The sequence below is a fragment of the Tauraco erythrolophus genome, chromosome 16 (assembly GCF_009769465.1).
Source record: "Tauraco erythrolophus isolate bTauEry1 chromosome 16, bTauEry1.pri, whole genome shotgun sequence".
NCBI classification, from domain to species: Eukaryota; Metazoa; Chordata; class Aves; order Musophagiformes; family Musophagidae; genus Tauraco; species Tauraco erythrolophus.
The window spans coordinates 19,926,451-19,946,313 of record NC_141480.1 but is presented as its reverse complement, the minus strand read 5'-3'; the positions used below and the strand labels follow the sequence as shown (position 1 = coordinate 19,946,313).

At 61.3% G+C, this 19,863-nt stretch overlaps 1 protein-coding gene across 1 annotated transcript; it reads right to left on the bottom strand.

The window, feature by feature from the left end:
- Positions 1–7,541: 7,541 nt before the first annotated feature.
- On the bottom strand, positions 7,542–12,320 carry LOC104373864 (START domain-containing protein 10). Its single transcript, XM_086621638.1, has 6 exons — positions 12,156–12,320; positions 8,772–8,919; positions 8,559–8,662; positions 8,356–8,473; positions 8,043–8,095; positions 7,542–7,754 (listed from the first exon to the last, which is right to left on the bottom strand). Exons 1-6 carry the CDS (start codon positions 12,318–12,320, stop codon positions 7,542–7,544), a joined length of 801 nt encoding a protein of 266 aa, XP_086477764.1.
- Positions 12,321–19,863: the final 7,543 nt, after the last annotated feature.

Genomic DNA, 19,863 nt, shown 5'->3' with positions numbered 1-19,863 from the left:
TGGCCCTGCTTTGTCGGTGAGGCCGTGACCTGAGCCCAGACAGGAACCGAGTGGCCGGGGGCTGATGGGGGAGCGGGTGGGCGAGCAGACGCCGGGCGCTGGGGCACCCTGGGATCCGCTGTGTGTGGGGCTGCGTGGGAGGAGAACGAGAGCCGGTGTGGGCAGGGGGGTGTCCAGGCAGAGGGGGCTGCCCGAGGCGGATAACGAGGGGGGAGCAGCTGGGCCCCTCCCAGGGGATGAGCTCCTGTGCTGGCTAGCTCGGGGAGGGCTCTGCGGCCGGAAGGGCCAGACCATAATCTCTCTCGCTGCTGGCGGGGGCATGGGAGAGGTCAGCATGACTCACGGGCAAGCGGAGGGGGGACAACCTCCCACCCACCCCCAGCTGGGACGGGCCCCTGCGCACCCCACCGCCAGCACCCGCGGCACGAGACCGAGCGGCATGGCTGGGGGCTCACGCTCAGCGTGGTGCCCGCATGCCAGAGCCCGCTCCGCCAGGGACCCCCATCCCCAAATTCTTTGCTGGCACAGCCCCAGGACAGAGCCGAGGGCTCTCTGCGGAGCGCTGAGGACCTTTTTCCCATGAATCATGCTGCTCCGTACTAAACCATCTGTGCTGACTCTGCTGCCACTGGGTCTTTTTTCCAGTTCCTCCATTTCCCGCTATTGTTCGGCGCAGGCTTCCTTCCTGCTGCCTGCACGCTCCCACGCATCCCCTGCCCCATCCCGCGGGATCTGTGTCCCGACCTGCTGAGGGGCAGCCGGACCAGAGTCTCGGCTCCACGAGCCCCCGCGCCCCCATGCTGGCATCTGCCCGCCGCTGCCTGCGTGGGCAAGGGTTGCATGAGCGGCACGGGGAAATGCGGGCAGGCTGGTGTGCTGCCAGAGCTGGTGGTATCCCTGGGAGCAGATGGCTGGGGGGATGCTGTCAGCAAGCACTCAGGAATGGCATAGGTGTCCGCTGACACGCATGGGTGGGCGTGTGCCCGACCCCCCGTGTTTGTGTGCAGGGGGCTCACTGGTGTGCGTCCAGGAGGGACAGTCAGGGCTGAGAATCTGGGAGAGCAGGGCATGGGGAGCGGGGCATGGGGACATGGCAGCTGGAAGGCTGCCTGTTGATGTACGACCTACAAAAATGGCAGGGCGGGGGGGTACAGAAGTTGATGTCCCAGTCCCGGTGTGGGCTGGGTGTCTCTGCCACAGTGATAAAGGGCTCTACCCACTTCTGCTCAGCAGCCTGCTGCTGAAATGGGGCAATTTCCCCCTTTCTTGTGCCCATATCGCCTGAGGGATCTGTGGCTGCCTCTGCCCACCCTGCCTGGGCCTTCAGCAGGCAGCTTCCTGCGGGCACCTGCCTCCCTGTGCCCGGGCAGCAGGCACCGGGGCCGTGCCAGGCGCTGGGCTGTGGGATGGCCCTGGGGCAGGGGGCAGTGGCACTTCACAGGGAGCCGGACACCGGTCCCTGTCCCTGCAAACCCACGCGGACCCGCCGGTGCGGTGGGCACGGATTGCCCCACTCCTGCCCCTTCCACTCACCCCCTGTCCCCAAGTCTGGCCTGTCCGTCCGTCCGTCCGTCCCCTCGGGGTGGTCCCTCACCTCCGGCCCCGCAGCGCGGTCTGCGGCCCCCCGGGGCCGGCTCCGGCGGAGCAGCGCGGTGCCGGTGCCGCTGCGGGCTCCAGGGCTGCCCGGCTCCGGGCTCCAGCGTGATGCCAAAGCGTCCCCGGCGGGCACAGGGCTCGGCCCGCGGGCGGGAACTGCTCCGGGGGCAGGCAGGCTTCGCAGCACCCAGCCCGCACCTCCCACTGCCGGTCCCTCCTCCGGACCAGCCCTCCGGTCCCCAGCCCTGTCCCACCCTCCCTGTCCTGCCCCTTCCCTGCCCGTGTCCTGCCCCTCAGCCAGCCTTCGGGGGCTGCCCCCCACCCTCCTTGCTCACCCCCACCCTCCTTGCTCACCCCTTCGTGCTCCTTCTCTCTCCTTCCCATTGAGGGTCCTGCTCCCCACCACGAGCTCTCCGACATGCACCGCCATGGGGAGACCGGGATACCCTGAGACCTGCACCCCAAGGGAGAGCTTTGAATTTCCTGGGTGCCTTCGGCTCTATCTGCTGTTTCTGCCTCTGGCTGCAGGCAAGAGGAGATGGACATTCCCTGTATTCACCAGCACTGGTGCTGGGCGCAGGTGCTGGGTGGGTGCTGCCAAATAGCAGAAAACGGGCTGAAACGAGGGGATTCTAGAGGGCTGGCGCTGGTTGGATGAAATGTTGGGAACCCAAAAAGCAGCCCTGTGCTGCAGGGATGCTGGGGATGCGGCACCCCATCCAGCTGCGCGTGCCCTGTGCCAAGGGGGACGGGGAGTGAGCTGGGGGGCAGGAAGGCAGCGGGGTTTGGGTGGCAGGGGGAGGTCGGGAGGGTTTATCTCCTGAAAGGACCCACTTGTGCTTTCACCACTGGCCGACCTGGCTGCCTTTAACATAATATTTTTTGCAAGAGCCCCAGCTGGGCTGGCAGTTAGTCCGGCTCCGCTGTTACCCAACCTTGCACACAGGATGTCCGAGGCTGATATCTCACAACGTCCTTCAGCCCTTCTCTGCTCCTGATGGCCAGGATGATAACTGCTCCCTGCCCTGTGAGCCTCCAGCTCCTTGGGGACTCCCTTGGTCCAACTCAGGCTGGTCTTCACCTGCCCCAACGATGTCCCCAAAAGCCATTACAGGGGGCTGGTGGCAGTGGGAGCCTCTGATGTGGCAGGACCACCCCGTACAAGTCTCTGTGTGTGCAGATAGGTGTGGAAAGGCAGCTTCTCCTTATTGCAGGCTCACTCCTACAAAGCAGAAGCAGAACTCAGCACGAGCCCAGCGTGGCTTTCCCCTTCCTCTCCCTTCCCTGCCAGCTGCTCCGGCAGTGGGTGACACGTCCCCAGGGCTGGGGACGATGCTGGTGGCCCCTTGGACCACCCTGTAAGTGGGGCACGGAGACAGGGTGTGCGAGGACCCTCTGTACCTGCACCGCGGACTGTGCCATCCCGCTGGGCTCCTGCCTCTGCCTCCTGGAGGAAGCTGTTTGGTTAAGCATAAGCACCACCACTCATGGGAAGGCTGCTGAGATCTGCAGCGTGAGCGGCTGGAGGGGCAGAGGAAAGTGTGCTGGTAGCGTTGGTGGCAGCCGGCACGCCATGGTTTCCATCCTGCTGTGCTGGAGACGTTAGCACTGGTGAAGCACGCTCCTGCGTGGGGTCAGATCCTGGCCCACCGCTGTTTGGCACCCTGCGGTGTGTCTGTAGACCCCTCCTAACTGCTGCCGGGAGCGGTGCTCCTCCCTGCCTGCTGGGAGGGCAGAGATGGGCTGCTGGGGACGATAATGTTGTCCAAGGGCAGAAGGGACACCGTGGGACATCCCCGGAGTCACAAGTCATGGTCCCAGCTGGTGTCCTTGCATGACCAAGAGCAGGGTCCAGCCCACACAACCCACATCCTGCTGGATGCTGACGTGACAGTTTGGTGCAGGAAACCTTCCCCCTGGCTCCTTTCTCCCTCGACAATCACCTAAGTGCCATAATTGGGGCTCAGTTCCCCTGGTGGTGGGAAGCCCTCTGCTCAAGTACCTCTGCTGAGCCCCAGCACCTGGTACCCAACGGGAGCTGCCCCTTCCCAGAGCCCAGCTGTGAGGACAGCCTGAGCTGGGGCATCCCCCAGCCATGGGGACCACTCTGGAGCTCAGAGGGCAGCAGGGCTCAGCAGAGTGTCGGGGCACCGGCACAGCACTGGCAGCCGCAACGTGTGTGCTGCGGCTGGGTTGTTTCCTCAGGGCTTCCTATCAGCCCACTTTCTGCAGGGGAGGTTTCAAAGCCTCCGCTCGATCTCTCTGGTGTCTACCAACCTGCTGACGCAATCTATATTTAGACAGCAGCCTCCTCGGGCCGAGGCAAAGAGCCCGGTCATGTCTACAGGTTTGCACAGCAGGAAGGTCTTGTCTCCTCCCTGGAGGAGGTAGATGGGCAGGAGTGGAAAACAACCCTCAGGCTGGGGGATTGAGCTTCGTGAAGATGCTGGGAAGGGTTGCAGGAAACAAAGATCAAAGTGAAGGTTAGATCCTTTCAGCACGTTGGCCTGTGCAGTCCTTCCCCTTTCCAGGCAGCACCCGTGATGACACTGTCCTTCAAGGTTGAAATGTCTAGCTGCCCATCCATCCATCCATCCATGCATCCATCATTCATCTATCCACCCACTCATTCTTCCCTCCATTCATTTTTCCCTTCCTCCTTCCACCCATTCCCTCCCTCCACCCATTCCCTCCCTCCTTCCATCCCTCCCTCCCTCCCTCCCTCCCTCAATCCATCCCTAGCCATCAACCTTTGCTGCACCCTGGGGCAGCCTTTCTTCTACCTTCAGCCCTACCAATGCTGGATCATGCTGGGAGGTGAGTGCGGTGATGGTGGGATCACCTCTTGGGAGCAGGACAGGGTGAAGGACACTCAGGGCTCGTACCAGACAGCTGGAAAATGTGGGGTTGGGAGTGGGTCTGGAGGGTTTGCCAGGGCACAGCAGAGAGCCAAGCCCCTGGAAGAGCTTGGTGGTGGGAAGCTGGAGGCTGTTGGGCCTGGAAACCTGCTGGACCTCTCCAGGCAAGAGCCCTGCTGAAGGCCAGTCCTGAGATAAGATGGGGGCTGCTGGGGGGGCTCCCTGCTGGACTCAGTGTCCTGGTGTGGGACACTTGGGCTGCCCAAGACCTATCCATGAGCTCAGGAGATGCAAAGCATGAGAGCCTGGGGACGGGGTCACATCCTCCCAGACCCGGGGCACGTTTGGTGCTGGGGGCACCGTAGTGGGTTGCAGCAGTTGTGTGCAGGCAGGGCAAGGGGGCCCACGCCACGCTCCCCCTGCCCCCCCTCCAAGGGCTGACATCACTGCCTCCGAGCTAATCTCTCATCCAGCAGCAGCTTCCCGTTTCCTTTCCAATCTGTGCTCCTGGGGCGGCTCCTCTCCACTCAGGGCCAGGCAGGAAGAGACGTCCAGCCGGTATCTTGGCTGTGGGCCACCTGCTCCCCCACTCGAGGGGGTCCTGTTCCCCCACACCTTGCCTGCCCCCTCCCTCGCTCAGGTGGTGGGGGGATGCCGGCGCACGGCTCCTTTCCTGTTTGTGCTACAGGAAACCCAGCGGTGACACACCAGTCAGTAAGAAAATGCCATACTGGGGCTCCTGGCACCCCATGGGGTCCGGGGCAGCCCCCCCCACCCCAGCAGGTCAGAGTGATGCTGAGGGCCAGGAGCTCTGCCACAGCCCAGTGCCGGATGCAGACCAGTGGTCCTGCCACCCCAGTGGTCCTCATCCTCCCTGTACGCTGGATGCCACCGCTGTCCTGGCAATTTTAGGCTGAGATGTCACAACCTTCCCCGGGGCTGGCTGGGGAGCAGGGACCTCCCTGGCGGCCTCTTGGTGCTCGCACCTACTTAGGGGTGGCTATAAATAGCCCCCGCAGCAGAGCCGCAGCCCGGCTGCTGCAGAGAAACATCCGGGCAACCAGAAGAGACGCGGCTGCTTCCCGCAGTGCCGAGGCTGCGTGGGGTGGTCTTCACCCTGGGGGCTCGGGGTGCCAGTGGGCTCTGCCCCATCAGGGCAGCACCCAGGGGTGTTTCTCCCCCTTGCTCTGGCCACATTTCCCTGCTCAGGTCTGCCACGGTTATTGCAAAGTGGTTTTGGGGCAATTTGGGGCTGGGATGTGTCTTTCCCCAGGTAAATCCTCCCTGGCACAGGTGTCCTCTGACATGGTGGGAGCAGCATGGCACAGGGAGGGACGAGCCCCGCGCGCTCCGCGGGGGCAGCCTGCACATGTCCTGCCCTTGGCTTTTCCACATTTTTTCCCTGCAGAAGCGGCTTCTCACCCTTGCTCGGCTTGTGCAACCAGCCCAGCTGCAAACCGTGGGAGGTGGCCGCCTCGGTGGCCAGGACCTCCTCTCCCCCCCCCAGCACTGTCTTGCAGCCGGACACGCAGGTGCAGTGTCCCATCGGAGCGGTGCGGGGGACATACATGACCTAACGGGCTGGCTAAAGGGGGACACTGAGCATCCGTGCCCGGGATGCTGGGGTGGGCATCCAGATGAACCAGGGAGGAGAAGCACAAGGTTTGGGAGAAGCAAGTACAGGGAAGCAGCACTCACAGCTCTGGGTGGGATCACAGAGGGTTGGGGCAACCAGGGAGCGTGAGGCTGGGTGGGTCAGAGGGTCCCCAAAAGCCACCACGGCAGGTGGCTTTGGGCAGGCTGCAAGCCCTGGGTGCTGCCAGGGGGTCGTCCCCCACCACAGCCTGGGCAGAGCTGTGGCTGGGAGAGGGGCTACCACTTCCTGGCCACGTCCCTTCGTCTTTACCTCGTCAGGACGGGTTGAGCACCGTCAGCAGTGACGGCCCCGTTGGCGTTGTCCTTCCGCGGACCAGGCTTACACCCAGCCAGGGCAGGAGCCCAGCAGCTGCCTCGGAGTGTAGGGGGAAGAACAGCTGGATGGAAAATCCAGCATTGGCCAGTGTATTCCCCCAGCGGTGTCCGTCCGTCTGTCTGTCTAGACGAACTTCCCGTTGTCCGGTGGAAGCTGCCCCGGTGCCCACGCACGCTCACCCGCCTCTCCTGCCCCACCACTGGCCGCCTCGCTCCCTGCCGAGGGGCACCCCTGGGTGCTGGGACTGCACGGCTGGGCTGACCCTGCCATCTGACCAAGGACCTGGTGGGGTGGGCTCGGTGCCAGGGCCCTCGCTGCCCGGTGCCAGCCCAAAGCTCTCTCGCACACACACTGACCCCTTTATTGTTGCGCCAGAAACCACAGCAGCAGCGAAGGCCGAGAGGGGGGGACAGAGGCTGCCTGAGACCCCGCCGACAGGACAAGCCCCCCCAAACACTACCTGGGGAGGGGGTCCCCAGAGCCAGCTGGGCTAAAGCCAGCCTGAAGACGTGAGCCTGATGCCCAGGAGAGGACCTGGGAGGGCTCCCTGAGATGAGGAGGGGGGTTGTCACACGAAGCCTGGGAGGGCTTGGTGGGCTTGGGAGGGTCCAACCTGACTGATTATGGGGCTGGCAGAGCCCGACCACGGGCCAGAGAGGGTCAGTCCAAGCCCTGTGCTACTGCAAGCCTGGGCAGGACCCCCATAGACCCCCCAGCTTCTGGACCTTTGAGGGACACCCCTAGAAGGTCTTACAGCAGCAAAGGAATATCCTGGTGCCAGGAAAGCTCCTACCGCCCCTCTTGCCCTGCCCAGCCTCTCCTCAGGGCACACACTCCCACTGCCAGTTCTACCTCCTGCGTGGGGGCATCTCCATGGGCCACCATGGGTGCAGGGGGCACCAGGGTGCCCGTTCTCCCTCTTTCCAGCACCTGTGCTGCAGGTTTCCATGGGACAGCATCCTGCTGCCTGGGTGGGGAGGGGGTGTCTATGAGGAAGGAGTTGGAGAGCAGATGTGACTATTGGGGAGGAAGGGGGTCAAATTCTCACCCATGCCCCCCGGCTGCCAAGCCCCTTTCACAAGGGGGTCCCTCCGTGAGAGGGCTATGATGAAGGCTCAGGCCTCGTGGTCGCTGGTGCTCAGGTGGTCCTCGGGCAGCCCCGTCTCGTCGATGTTCTCCAGCGAGTCGGCGTGCTGCACTGAGAGCTCGGCCAGGCTGACACTGGGCAGCGTGTTCTGCTCCGGGTACACCCAGGGCTTGTACCCAGGGTCGTGCTTGCGTTTCCACTCCGGGTACTTCAGCCCAGCCTTGTAGATCTTCTTCATCGCCTGCGGGCAGAGGGGGTCCAGCCCGTCATGGTGCCCCAAGACCCCAGTGGGGATGGAGCCATCCTGTCTGTGGGCACAGCTCCCAGCTCCCCCACTGCTTACTTTCTGGAGGTGCTGGCAGGGGATGGGGGCCTGACCCAGACCACACAGCCCCAGCAGTGTGCTCAGCACCCATTCTGTGAGCCCCGGGCCACCCAGCACCCATCCTGCCCATACCTCGGGGGCTGCTTGGGGGTGGTTCACCCCTGATGCCCGCGCATCCCACCTCTGACCGCGCACCCCGCTTACCTTCGGTGCCACGAACTGGGAGACACGGTTCACCACCCACTTCGGCAGCGACCCTGCAAGAGCCCAAAGCCCCATCACTCAGCCAGTCTGGGCCAGCCCTGGAGGAGGCACCATGAACCAGCAGTACTTTGTTGCCAGACTGGGACCCCCAGGGCTGATGGCACCCATGCTGTGCCCTGGGAGAGGACCCCCTTCTTCCTGGGGTTGTCCTCGTTTCCCAATGCCCTTTGGACCTCTGGGTGATGGAGAACCAGGGTGGGTGAGCTCTGGGGGTACAACGGGAGCCATCCTCGAGAAGGCACGCTGCACTCACCACGAGGGTCCACCTGGGTGAGATAATAGAGGACGCAGGCGCCGGCACCGTTCGCCTTGATCAGGTAACCGGTCTGGAGGGACACGGCCCTCACAAAATCCTTCCGGGGTGGGTATTTCTGCAGAGAGATGCCATGCAGCTCAGAGCCTGCCCGTGGGACCAGCAAGCACCTCTGCCAGGGCTGGGGCCGGCCGGGGGCTCACCGGGTGCTTGACACTGTAGTTGATGATCATGTAGTCATTGCCCAGGGGCAGCCAGGAGCGCAGGGTGACGAAATCCCGGTTCTTCAGTGGGCTTGGGCATTTCCCTGCGGACAGACCCTGTTACACCCCAATCCATTGTCCCCATGGCCCCACACCCATGGACAGGGCTGTGGGGTCAGGGTTGGGGGTCTCCAGGGGCTGGGGGCTGCTCACAGGAGTAGTATCCCACATCAGCGTTAACGGTCAGGCGCCCGATGTCGTAGGTCTCGATCATGTTGGAGTCCCATTTCTTGCGGTAGCGGGTGTCGTGCAGCACGTCGTAGAGGGTCTCGGCAGGGACGTCCTTGCAGGAGATGCGAGTCTGTGGGGACACGTGCAGTGGGGCAGGGGGCAGCACCCACCCCAGCTGTGCCCATCTGGGTGGGAGGACTTTCGGCTGCTGCCGTGTGCGGTGGTGTGCCCCCGTGTTCCACGTGTGCCGTGGAGGATGCTCTGCACCCACGATGCAGGGCATGTCACCGCTTCCGGACAGCCCGGCAGGAGCCACCAGCACCCCCATTGCACAGTGGAAGGGCAGGAGGGCAGTGGGGGTAGAAGGTCTCTCTGCCCTCAAATGGAGATGCCCAGTTGTGTGGGCTCTGGCGCCTGGATACCCTGAGCCCAGCCCTTTTCCCTCACCCCGTGATCCTGCAGGTCAAGCAAAGGGATGCTCCTGCCCCACCACGATGCTCTTGGGCACGGGGTCCGGGCCAAGAAGGTTGGTGGGGCCCCGGCTGTAATCGGAGCCGTGGAGCTGCCCAACTGTGCTGGCGAGTGCATTATTGATGAAGCTGGCCGCCCTGCTCCTCTCAATGCCGGGAGGAAGGAGATGTCATCTGCTCCTCATTAGAGGCCTTGCATCTTTGATGAGGTGCTCAGCAGTGCCGTGTAACTGGAGACGGCCCTCTGAACGTGGCAGGTCCCATCAATCTCAGGCAAGCTTTCCCCGATGGCCTGGGTGATGGTTTCTGCCCGGTGTAATGGACTCGTGCCCAGGACAGGCTTGGAGATGTGCTGTGCTCCCTGGGGCACCATGTAGGAGAGTGTGGGAGCACCCATCCCCCTCCTCCTGCTATCCCTCCCCATCCACCCCCTCCCAGCTGGGTCTGGAGGTGCTGCTGCTGCAGGGATGCCTCCAGTCAGAGGTGGAGCTCATGGTCCTCCTGGGGTCCTGGAATCTCTGGTTAGCACAGTGGGACCATGGCAGCCTTGCACCCCCAAAATCACCTACTGAAGCCTGTCCACCATCCCTCTCCAGGCACGGATGGACAGAGGCAACAGCTGCAGCAGGGGCAGCAGGCAGTCAGCTGGGATGGGGAAAGCAGAGAGCCCCAAACCCCCCCATCCACAGCGAATTCAGGTGGAAAAAATCCAAAGCTCCAACTGCTCAGGGACTCTCTAGGTTACACCTGCATTAATGGAAAGGCTGATGCTCTTCTGACCCTCAGCCTGTGCAGCTCGGCTCTCCTGCCCAGACTGGGTGGCATCTTCCATCCCACGTTTCGGGAAGGGTCTCTGGGCAGTGCTAACCCCCGCACCATGCCCAGGTCCTCTCTAGAGCAGGGAAAAACCACATCAAAGAGATATTGGTTACAATAAACCAGGCTGGGCAATGCTGCTCAGACCCCCTCCCGAACCTACTTGAGGTCCCCTCTCTGTGGGGCTCGGTGGTGGCAAAGGGGGATATAAGTGCATCCCCTCTGCTGGGCTGAGCTTGTTTGAACTTGGCTGGACTTCACAAGGTTCCTATCGGCCTGTCCAGGTCACGCCGAGCAGCAGCCTTGTCTCCAGCACTTCGAACGCTCTTCACACTTCAGTGCTGCCTGCAGATCCCATCATCCCAGGAACAGGGTGGGACCCAGCAACTGACCACCCCCTGGGCTCTGCACTGCTGGCCACCATGGCTATAAGCCACCATGGCTATAAGCCACCACGGCTATAAGCCACCACTTCTCCAGGCAACATCTCACCATGTGGCGATGAGGAGACTACGGGAAACCTGTCCAAGGCTTTACTAAAGTCAAAGTACAAGACTTTCACTGTTCTCCCCGTACCCAACCAGCCAGTTCTCTCATTGCAGGAGGCAATCAGGCTGGTCAAGCATCATTTGACCTTGGCAGGTCCCTGCTGCTGTTGCCATTGCCCTTGTCCTTCCAGACATGTCTTCCAGGAGAATGTTCTCCCAGGGATGGAGGTGACAGCAACACATAGTGCCCTGGAGCATCTTTCCTGCCCTTCTAGAAGATGGATGTGACTTTTACTTCTTCCCGGTTATCAGGGACTTCCTGCAGTCACTAGGACTTTTCAAAGAGACATTGGCCAGCCCCCTCAGCACCCTCGGGTGAATTCTGTCTGCTCCTGTGGACTCATGAATGTCCAACTGGCTTCAGCACTCCCTGATGCCAGCCCAGAAGCTCTTCCCTGGCAAGGCGGCGTGTATCACGGCAACACCTCTGCAGAGAGCGCCGCTCCTCCTCCTCACCTTGGCCTTGAAGGACCTTCATCCACGGCAGCATTGCTCTCATTGTGTGCCCAGCTCCTCCTTGCGTCTCCCCAGCTGCATGCGCTGGTGTGCAGGTACCCAAGATGAGCTGCCAGTTACTCTATGTTCAGGAGACCGGTGCCAGCACCTCCTCCAGCGTACCGTACCCCAGGTGCCTCCTCACCACCTCCCCATGCCTTCCCTGCTCTTCAGCTCATAGGAACCCTTCCCTGACACTCTTAGCTGAAAGCTCCCTTTATCAGGTTGGCTGTCCTGTAGGTAAGATGCTCTGGTCCAACTTTCTTAGGTGGATCCCACCCCTATCCAGCAGTCCTGATCCTCGGTGGCCAGAAAAGCCAAAGCCCTCCGCGTGACACCAGCCATGGAGCCAAGCACTGACCAGCAGGATGGTCTCCGTGATGGAGCTCCCATACCTCTTGCCCCCAGCACCCTGTAACCCCTCTTGATGTACTCAGGGTCACCTGGCAGTGTCACTGGTGCTGTATAGATGAGCAACAAGGTGTAGCAGCCTGAAGGATGGTTGAACCTCACTAGTCCCTCTGCAGCATCCCAGATCCAGCCCCTGGCAAGTAACAAACCTCCCGAGACAGCACACGAGGGCTCTTAGACTCTCTGGGATGCTCATCCAACGAGAATGAGAGGTGATGTGGCCCAGGATGGTGTAGCCAGGGGAGAGGCGCCAGGGGGGCACCCCTCCAGCCTGTCTTATGCCCAGGGGCTCCCGGCAAGGCCATCTCCATGATGTAATCGATCCCAGGGCCTTCCTGCCTGTGTCTGGATCAAGGACAGCTGCAACGTGAGCCCACATGCGTGCATGCATGACGGGATGCTGCAGCGGGCAACCCGGCAGGTCGAGCACCTCAAGCCACGGGGCAGCTGGGGAAGCACCTCCAGGGGACTAACCCCACCAACCCTGGCATTCGGGGCAGAAACAGCCCCAGGCAGGCTGGACTGGGGTGCTGCGCACCCCCAGGATGGGCCAGCACCCCAGGGACCCTCAGGAGCGGGTGGGCACGCAGCTGGGGCAGGGAAGGGCTGGTGGTCCGTCTGCTTACCTTGATTTTCTGCACGGTGCAGCTTTCCTCCTGGCCCTGGCTCCACACGGTCACGCCAGCCTTGTTGTAGCGACAGTGCCAGCCCTCCTGGCTCTCGCACTGATCCCTGAAGGAGCTGAAGTCGGAGTCGTCTGGGATGTAAACCATCTCCCCTCCTCTGGACATGAGGCTGGGCTGGCAGAGCCAGGGCGCGGGCACGGGCTGCGGGCAGGCTCCTTCTGCCTCACCCTCCTGGGAAACCTGCCTCTGCCCTTCAGCTCTGCCTTGCAGGGCACCAGCTGCAGCTCACATCATCCTCCGAGCCCCGAGCCTGTGCCCTCGGAGCGGGCACCGGCCGCCCAGGCACACCGGGGACGAGCGGAGACCTCCAGCCACCTTGGCCGGGCTGCGCCGCGCGGAGCAGCGGGGAGGAAGGCTCCTTCCCTGCAGTCGCTATCGCAGCTGCCGGGAGCTCGGATGTCTTCCTCGGCTGCTCCGCCGGGATCACGTTTCTCTCCAGCGGGCTGTCGGGCTCCTCTATTATTCAGCAGGTAGCAGCGGGCAGGTGGCTCGGCTTTCAGGGCAGAGCTGCCCCCGGCCCCCGGAGCCCCCCGTCGCCGCCGACCCTGCTCTCCCCTCGCTGGCACGCTGGCAATCTCTGTGCCTGACTTTGCGGCACCGGCTCGATGGCGGGATCAGCTGATCACCTGCCCGGAGCAGCGGCCAGGCCTGCCGGCAGCGCGGCGGAAGCGATGCGGGGATGCGGGCCAAGGCGCATCTTGGCGTGCCTGGGATGGGGCCGCGGTCCAGTGCACAGGACCTTGGTTGTCAAGGCAGCCTGGGGCTCTGGGGCGTGGGGAAGGGAAAGAATTCACAGATGGGGAGGTTGCCCCTCACTGGGCTTGCAGGATCCTGGTGATGCCGGTGGGAAGGGATCCCTGGGGGTCTCTAGCCCACCCCCCCCCCACCCCTTGGAGTAGGAACACTGCCAGCACAGGGTAAGGTCATCTGTGGCTTTACCCAGCTGTGTCTTGGAGGATAGACTTGCCCCGCCTCCTTGGTGGCATGTCCCACAGATGCACCACATTCCTAGGAAAAAAAAAATAATTCCTACTGTCCAACCTGGAGCTGCCATTAATGTCCTTTGTGCTACCAAGGCGGTGTGGCTCTGTCGCCTTTGCATCTGCCCTCCAGGTAGCTGCACGATGCTGGTAGATCCCAATCCACTCCTTTTGTGACCCCAGCCCTGCCAGCGGCATCTGCCGGTCCCTCTCCAGCTCCTCCATCTCTCCCTGAACTGGGGGGCCAGTCTGGGCACAGCACCCAGTTGCGGGTTCCCAGGTGCTGTGCGGGGAGGACAACCCCTTCTCTCAGACTGCCAATCACACTCCTTCTCATGTTGCCTAGGATGGAGCCTGCCCCATTTTTTCAGCCTCTTAGAATCATAGAGTCACAGAACGGTTTGGGTTGGAAGGGACCTCAAAGATCATCTAGTTCCAACCCCCCTGCCATGGGCAGGGACACCCTCCACTACACCAGGTTGCTCAAAGCCTCATCTAACCTGGACTTGAACACTTCCAGGGATGGGGCAGCCACAGCTTCTCTGGGCAACCTGTGCCAGCGCCTCACGACTCTCAGAGGGAAGAATTTCTTCCTTAGATCCCATCGAAATCTCCCCTCTTTCAGTTGAAAGCCATTGCCCCGTGTCCTGTCACTACACACCCTTGTCCAAAGCCCCTCTCCAGCTTTCTTGTAGCCCCTTTAGGTACTGGAAGGCTGCTAGAAGGTCTCCCCGGAGCCTTCTCTTCTCCAGGCTGAACAGCCCCAACTCTCTCAGCCTGTCTCCATAGCAGAGGTGCTCCAGCCCTCAGATCATCTTCGTGGCCTCCTCTGGACCCGCTCCAACAGCTCCATGTCCTTCTTGTATTGGGGCCCCCAGACCTGAATGCAGCACTGCAGGGTGGGTCTCACGAGAGCAGAGTAGAGAGGCAGAATCCTCTCCCTTGACCTGCTGCCCACACTCTTGTCCAGGACCTTGTCTGGCACCTTGTCCCAGGTCCTTTCACTGGGTCCCTGCTTAGCCCCTCAGTCCCCAGTCTGGATGAAACCTGGGGTTATCTGGCCCGTCTTGTTGATGTCCGCAAGGCTCTGTTGACCTGAACTTTGAGTTTCTTGGGGTCCACCTGGGCTGAGGCTCTGCTATTGGCTGCACATCTGTTCCCCCTAGCTCAGCCTCACCTGCAAAGCAAGGGTGCGGTTGTCTTCTCATCCAACCCTCTGATGAGGATGGGGAACGCAGCCCCAGTACTGACCCTGGGGTACCCCACCTGAGACCAGCTGGCATCAAGGCATGGACAAAAACTCGTGGAAAGGAGAGCAGGGAGAAAGCTGAAGAGCTGGAGCTGCTTGCAAAGTCTTGCCTGAGGAGGAAGGCTGCCTGAAGCTGCCCGCACCGTAGCATGGTGGGTGGGCAACCGCTCCTCCATGCAGACTGGCTGGTCATGGAGCTGCGCGTTCCGCAACTCGGGCTGCTCTGGGTGCAGTGGCTGTCTGCTGGCCAGGCAGAGCTGCCAAGCGTCACGCTTGGCTAAAGAGCTGCTGCAGAGGGTAAGGAGAGGCAGGTCCCGAGTTGGGGACGATGCAGAGGAAAGACCTTGGGGTGGCCTTGAGGCTGTGGAGCAGGGAGCTGGTGAGGCCAGAGAGATTTATGGTGTCTATCACCAATGCTGTAGTGTCCTTCGGGGTGCACAGGAGCGTGTGGGAGCGTATGCACACCTACGTGTCCACGTGCAAGCGGGTGCAGTCACTCCGGTCCCTGCAAGAGCCAGACACAGCCTGAAGAGCCCATGGGGGGGGGTGCGTGGGGAAGGTGGGACCTGAGCCTGGGGCTTTGTGGCTCCCAAGAATGTCCATGGGGTGAAGGAAGGGAGGATGCTGCAGTCCTGGGGATAGAGGAGCTCAGACCAGCCACCTAGGAAGGAGCAGACTGTCTGTCCAGCATCACTGAAGCAGGAACCAGACCTGCCTGGTCGCATTTCTCTTTGCACCTGAGGGACAGGAGCATTTCTCTGCCCAGTGGGTCAGGCTGGAAACCTGAACAGAAAGTGCTTTCTTCTCTTCTGAAGCAGCTCTAGGGGTCAACGTTCAAGCTGGACAACAGTGCAGCCACCCAATAGCTCACTGGTCACCATCACATGTCCCCTGAAAGCCATCAGCTGAGCTGAGGTGGGTTCCCATGACTCATTGGCCCTTGCAAGCACTCTGTGCCCTCCCAAGTGAGAAATACAGCATCAGGAGAGAGGCTCGTCCTTCACAAGGTTTTCCATCTCTGGGATGCTCTCCCAGGGTGCTGCTGAGATGTCTGTCTGCTCCGAGCACAGAGGGTCCTGCTCTTGGTCATACATTGACACTGTGGGGGATGACATGGAGGACCATCCTGCCAGCATCCCTTGGCATCCCTGCATGCCTCATGGCCACCAGCTTCATGAGCAGGGACCTCTCCAGAGCCTGGTAGGGCCAGGGCATGCAGGGGGTCCTGGTTAGGGTACAACAAGAAGGAACCAGCTCCCATCCCGTCCTAACAAAGACTTTCTGGTCCCTTCCTCCTCCTCCTCCTTCCATTTTCCAGGTCAAATTTCTAAACTCTCCAAGTATATTTACAGACTCCTGAGCCAGGATGTGGGATTTACACACCAGGAGTAGAGTTGCAGGGCTTTGTGTGTGGGTGTTCATGGCTCCAGTAACAAGCTTGAATGCCTCAGCAGGACGAGCTTCCAGCCTCTCCAGAGCTGGAGAAGAGCATCCAATCCCCTCTGCAGCGACCGCTCCCGCTCCTCTGAGAATCAGCTTTGAAAGGCTTTGCAAATTGAAATGAAAAACGTTTTTCCTACAGAAAATAGTTGTGCTTTGGCTTTCTGCGAACAGCAGCGCTGGCTCCCCTCTCATCCTTGTTCCACCAGGGTTTATCTCCTGGGGAATGAACAACAGAGTTAGGAGGAAAAGCTAGAGATGGGGGCTGAGAGTTTCCTGGCCAGGAGAAACCCAACTGGAGCAGTTAGGAAGGGTTACAGCCCCCAACTCTGGGACTAGGAGATGGTGGCTGGGAGGTGAAGATCTTCCCAGGATGGGTGCAGGAAAGTGTTAAGACCCTCAGAGACATCAAGTCATGGTAGCTCTGGCCAGGCTGCCTCCCCTTTGACAGACACAGTGAGAAGCAGGAAAGCCAGGGAAAAGCAAGATCCTGGCCCTGGTGTGGTGCAAGGCATGAAACACCCTGGGGGTGCAGGGAGGGCTCTGGGGAGACCCCAGAGCTCCAGGCCTGCAGGGACCCTGGGATGCCCAGTGTGGTCCCAGAGTCCCAGGACTTCAGGGACTACCCTAGGGCCCCAGGAAGACCCCAGAGCCCTAGTGACACCAGAGCCCTGGGGCTGCAGGAAGCCCTGGGGCCCCAATGAGACCCCAAAGCCATAGAGCCCCCCAGGGTCCTGGTGAGACAACAAAGCCCCAGAGCTGTAGGGACCACCAGGGTCCTGGTAAGACCTCAGAGCCCCAGAGCTGTAGGGACCCCCAGGGTCCTGGTAAGACCTCAGAGCCCCAGAGCTGTAGGGACCCCCAGGGTCCTGGTGAGACCTCAGAGCCCCAGAGCTGTAGGGACCTCCAGTGCCCTGGTGAGACCCCAGAGCCCTGGGACTGCAGGGACTCCTGCAGCCATGTGCCCACCCAACCCAACCAAATTAAAACCCAGCTGCAGCTCCCTCGGGCAGTACCACCTCGGGCAACGTCTCCCCACATAGGTGATATCTTCATGCCAGGGCCTGTTGCTCACCAGCCTGGGCTGCAGCACCAAGGACACTGTTGCATCTTCCACAGCCAGGAGGAAATGGCCTGCCTCTTGTAGGCAGGATCGGTACCTTGAGTTGATTAGTTAATTAGTTCATTATCTTCAACTCAATCCAGCTGGCTAATAATGATTGGATGCCATAAGGGCCACCGTGCCCGGGGAACCCTCTCGGGGCTGTGCCCCTCACCCGGCCTGTGCAATCTGGTGGTCGCCCACTGGGTGTCACACGTGCTCCACGGACGACGGCGACAGGGACTTGGCCAGCACCGGGGAGAGATCAGGGAACGGGAGAAGAGAGAGGAGCAGGGCCGTGGCTCCGGAGGGGACACCCACCAGCCCACGATGTGCCCCCCTGCTCCGCGCCGGTGCCACCAGCTCGCCCACGGAGGTGGAGCTGGTGGCCGGGGCTGTTTCTGACCTGGGTCCCCCACCCCGGTGCTTGACCGGTGCCGGCTGCTCCCCTAAATGCCCTCCCAGGGTGGCATCATTCGCTCCCGCTGCCCCCGGTGTCCCCCGCTGCTCTGAGCTGCTTAGTGGCACCCCGGGGACCGCCCCGTCTCGCCAGCTCGAGGCTGAGGATTTGGGATGATTTGCAGCTCGGTTTCAGGCTCGCTGGGTACTGGGTATTACTGGACCCAGTTAAAGGGCCCCAGGACAGTGGGAGCACGATGCTCTCAGTGCCAGGGAGCGCAGAGAGGGGACCACCTCCATAAATTTTGCCATTAAGTGGAGGATGGGATGAAGCCCCAGAAAGTCTCCTCATAGAATCATAGAATGGTTAGGGCTGGAAGGGACCTTCAAAGGTCATCTAGTCCAACCCCCCTGCAAGGAACAGGGATATCTCCAACTAGATCAGGTTGCTCAGGGCCTCGTCCAACCTGGCCTTGAACATCTCCAGGGATGGAGCATCCACCACCTCTCTGGGCAACCTGTTCCAGTGTTCTACAACTCTCATGGTAAAAAATGTTTTCCTCATATCCAATCTGAATCTACCTCCCTCTATTTTAAATCCATTACCCCTTGTCCTATCACAACAGGCCTTCCTGAACAGCCTCTCCCCATCTTTCCTGTAGGCCCCCTTGAGGTACTGGAAGACCGCTATAAGGTCACCCCGGAGCCTCCTCTTCTCCAGGCTGAACAGCCCCAACTCTTTCAGCCTGTCCTCATAGGAAAGGTGCTCCAGCCCTCTTATCATCTTCGTGGCCCTCCTCTGGACCCTCTCCAACTGGTCCATGTCCTTCTTATGTTGGGGACTCCAGAACTGGACGCAATACTCCAGGTGAGGTCTCACGAGGGCAGAGTAGAGGGGGAGAATCACCTCCCTCGACCTGCTGGCCACGCTCCTCTTGATGCAGCCCAGGATACAGTTGGCTTTCTGGGCCGCAAGAGCACATTGCTGGCTCATATTGAGCTTCGCGTCCACCAGTACTCCCAAGTCCTTCTCCTCAGGGCTGCTCTCGATCCATTCACCACCCAGTCTGTATTTGTGCCTGGGATTGCCACGACCCAGATGTAGGACCTTGCATTTGGCCTGGTTGAACTTCATGAGGTTGACACGGGCCCACCTCTTCCTCCTTGCTCCTACCCTGTGCTGCTGTCGCATCCTTCCTGCTCCTGGCGGGGTCCAAAAAGCTGAGCCCACCCACAGTGGCCTCCTTGGCCACTCGCAACCCTCCTGGAGATGGGGACAGGGCAGGATCAGCATTGGCACCCTGCACCTGGAGACCACCCGCTCCTGTACTTCTTCTGCCACTCTGGGAGCTTCTGGTGTCAAGGAGAAGTGCAGGGGGGGTCATGCTCCCTCCACACCCCCTTGAAGGCTGGGACCCAGCACAGCTGGGGTATCCAGCCCTGCTGGTTCCTTTCCCAGTCCCCAGGGCAGGGACACGGTCCCATCTCTGGCACTGTTTCCCAGGGAGTCGGGCAGAGGACAGCACCAACTCCCCCAGACAGTGGCAGGGTGTGGAGTCCAGGGCATTCCACGCTGGCAAAATATAGTGGCATCAATGGCAAAGCACGAGTGAGGGCGGGGAAGGCTGTCAGGCATGTTCCCAAAGGCTGGCACAGGGGCACGGAGGGGTGGGGGTTCCCTACTCGCTCATGCCATGAGTTTTGGCCTCAGCTTTGCTGTCAGGGAGCCCAGCGAAGGGCAATGCGTGGGGGGCGCTCCCTGGGGTGCAGAGAGTAGGTCCCACAGCAGATCTGCCCCGTTGCAGATGGGTCAGGAGGTCCTCTGGGGGACGTGACTCCATATATCTCCTGAGTGTCCATGTACCCACTCCTTGGTGTCCTCCTACAACTGGGGTCGTGCCAGGGCAGGGTCCTGTCTCCAAGATATTCCTCCAGTTACACGCGTCCCATGTATCCATGTAACACGTCTACACAGGACACCGCGCAGTGACACGTGTCCGTGTGATGCGCAGCACGGAAATGGCAGCACGCTGCACACGTGATGCAGAGCCACGTGTGGACACGGCTGTGGAGCAGTGATGCATCCATGGGATCCTGCAACACCCATGGACATCCAGAAACCTGTGACTCCTCCACCCAACCCGAGGCACCACAGAAGCCATCACTGACACAGACACCACACAGCAACGACATGTCTGGACACGCGTGTCAGCCACCCGCGTGTGCCCATCCTGCCAGGACACACATTGCAGCACATGCAGCTGGTGAGACACGCACCCCCCAGCTCGGCAGCACACCGGCTGGGAGTCTGGGGCAGCCCACAGGTGCTGAGCACCCTCCCACCCACGCACACACGTGTGCACACGCACACAGAACGCTGCAAACGTGCTCTGTACGTGTGCAGACACACGCGTGTGCACTACAGCTACTTCAACGTGTATCTTGATGCCCCATGGTTGCCAGGCCAGGGCTTGTTTG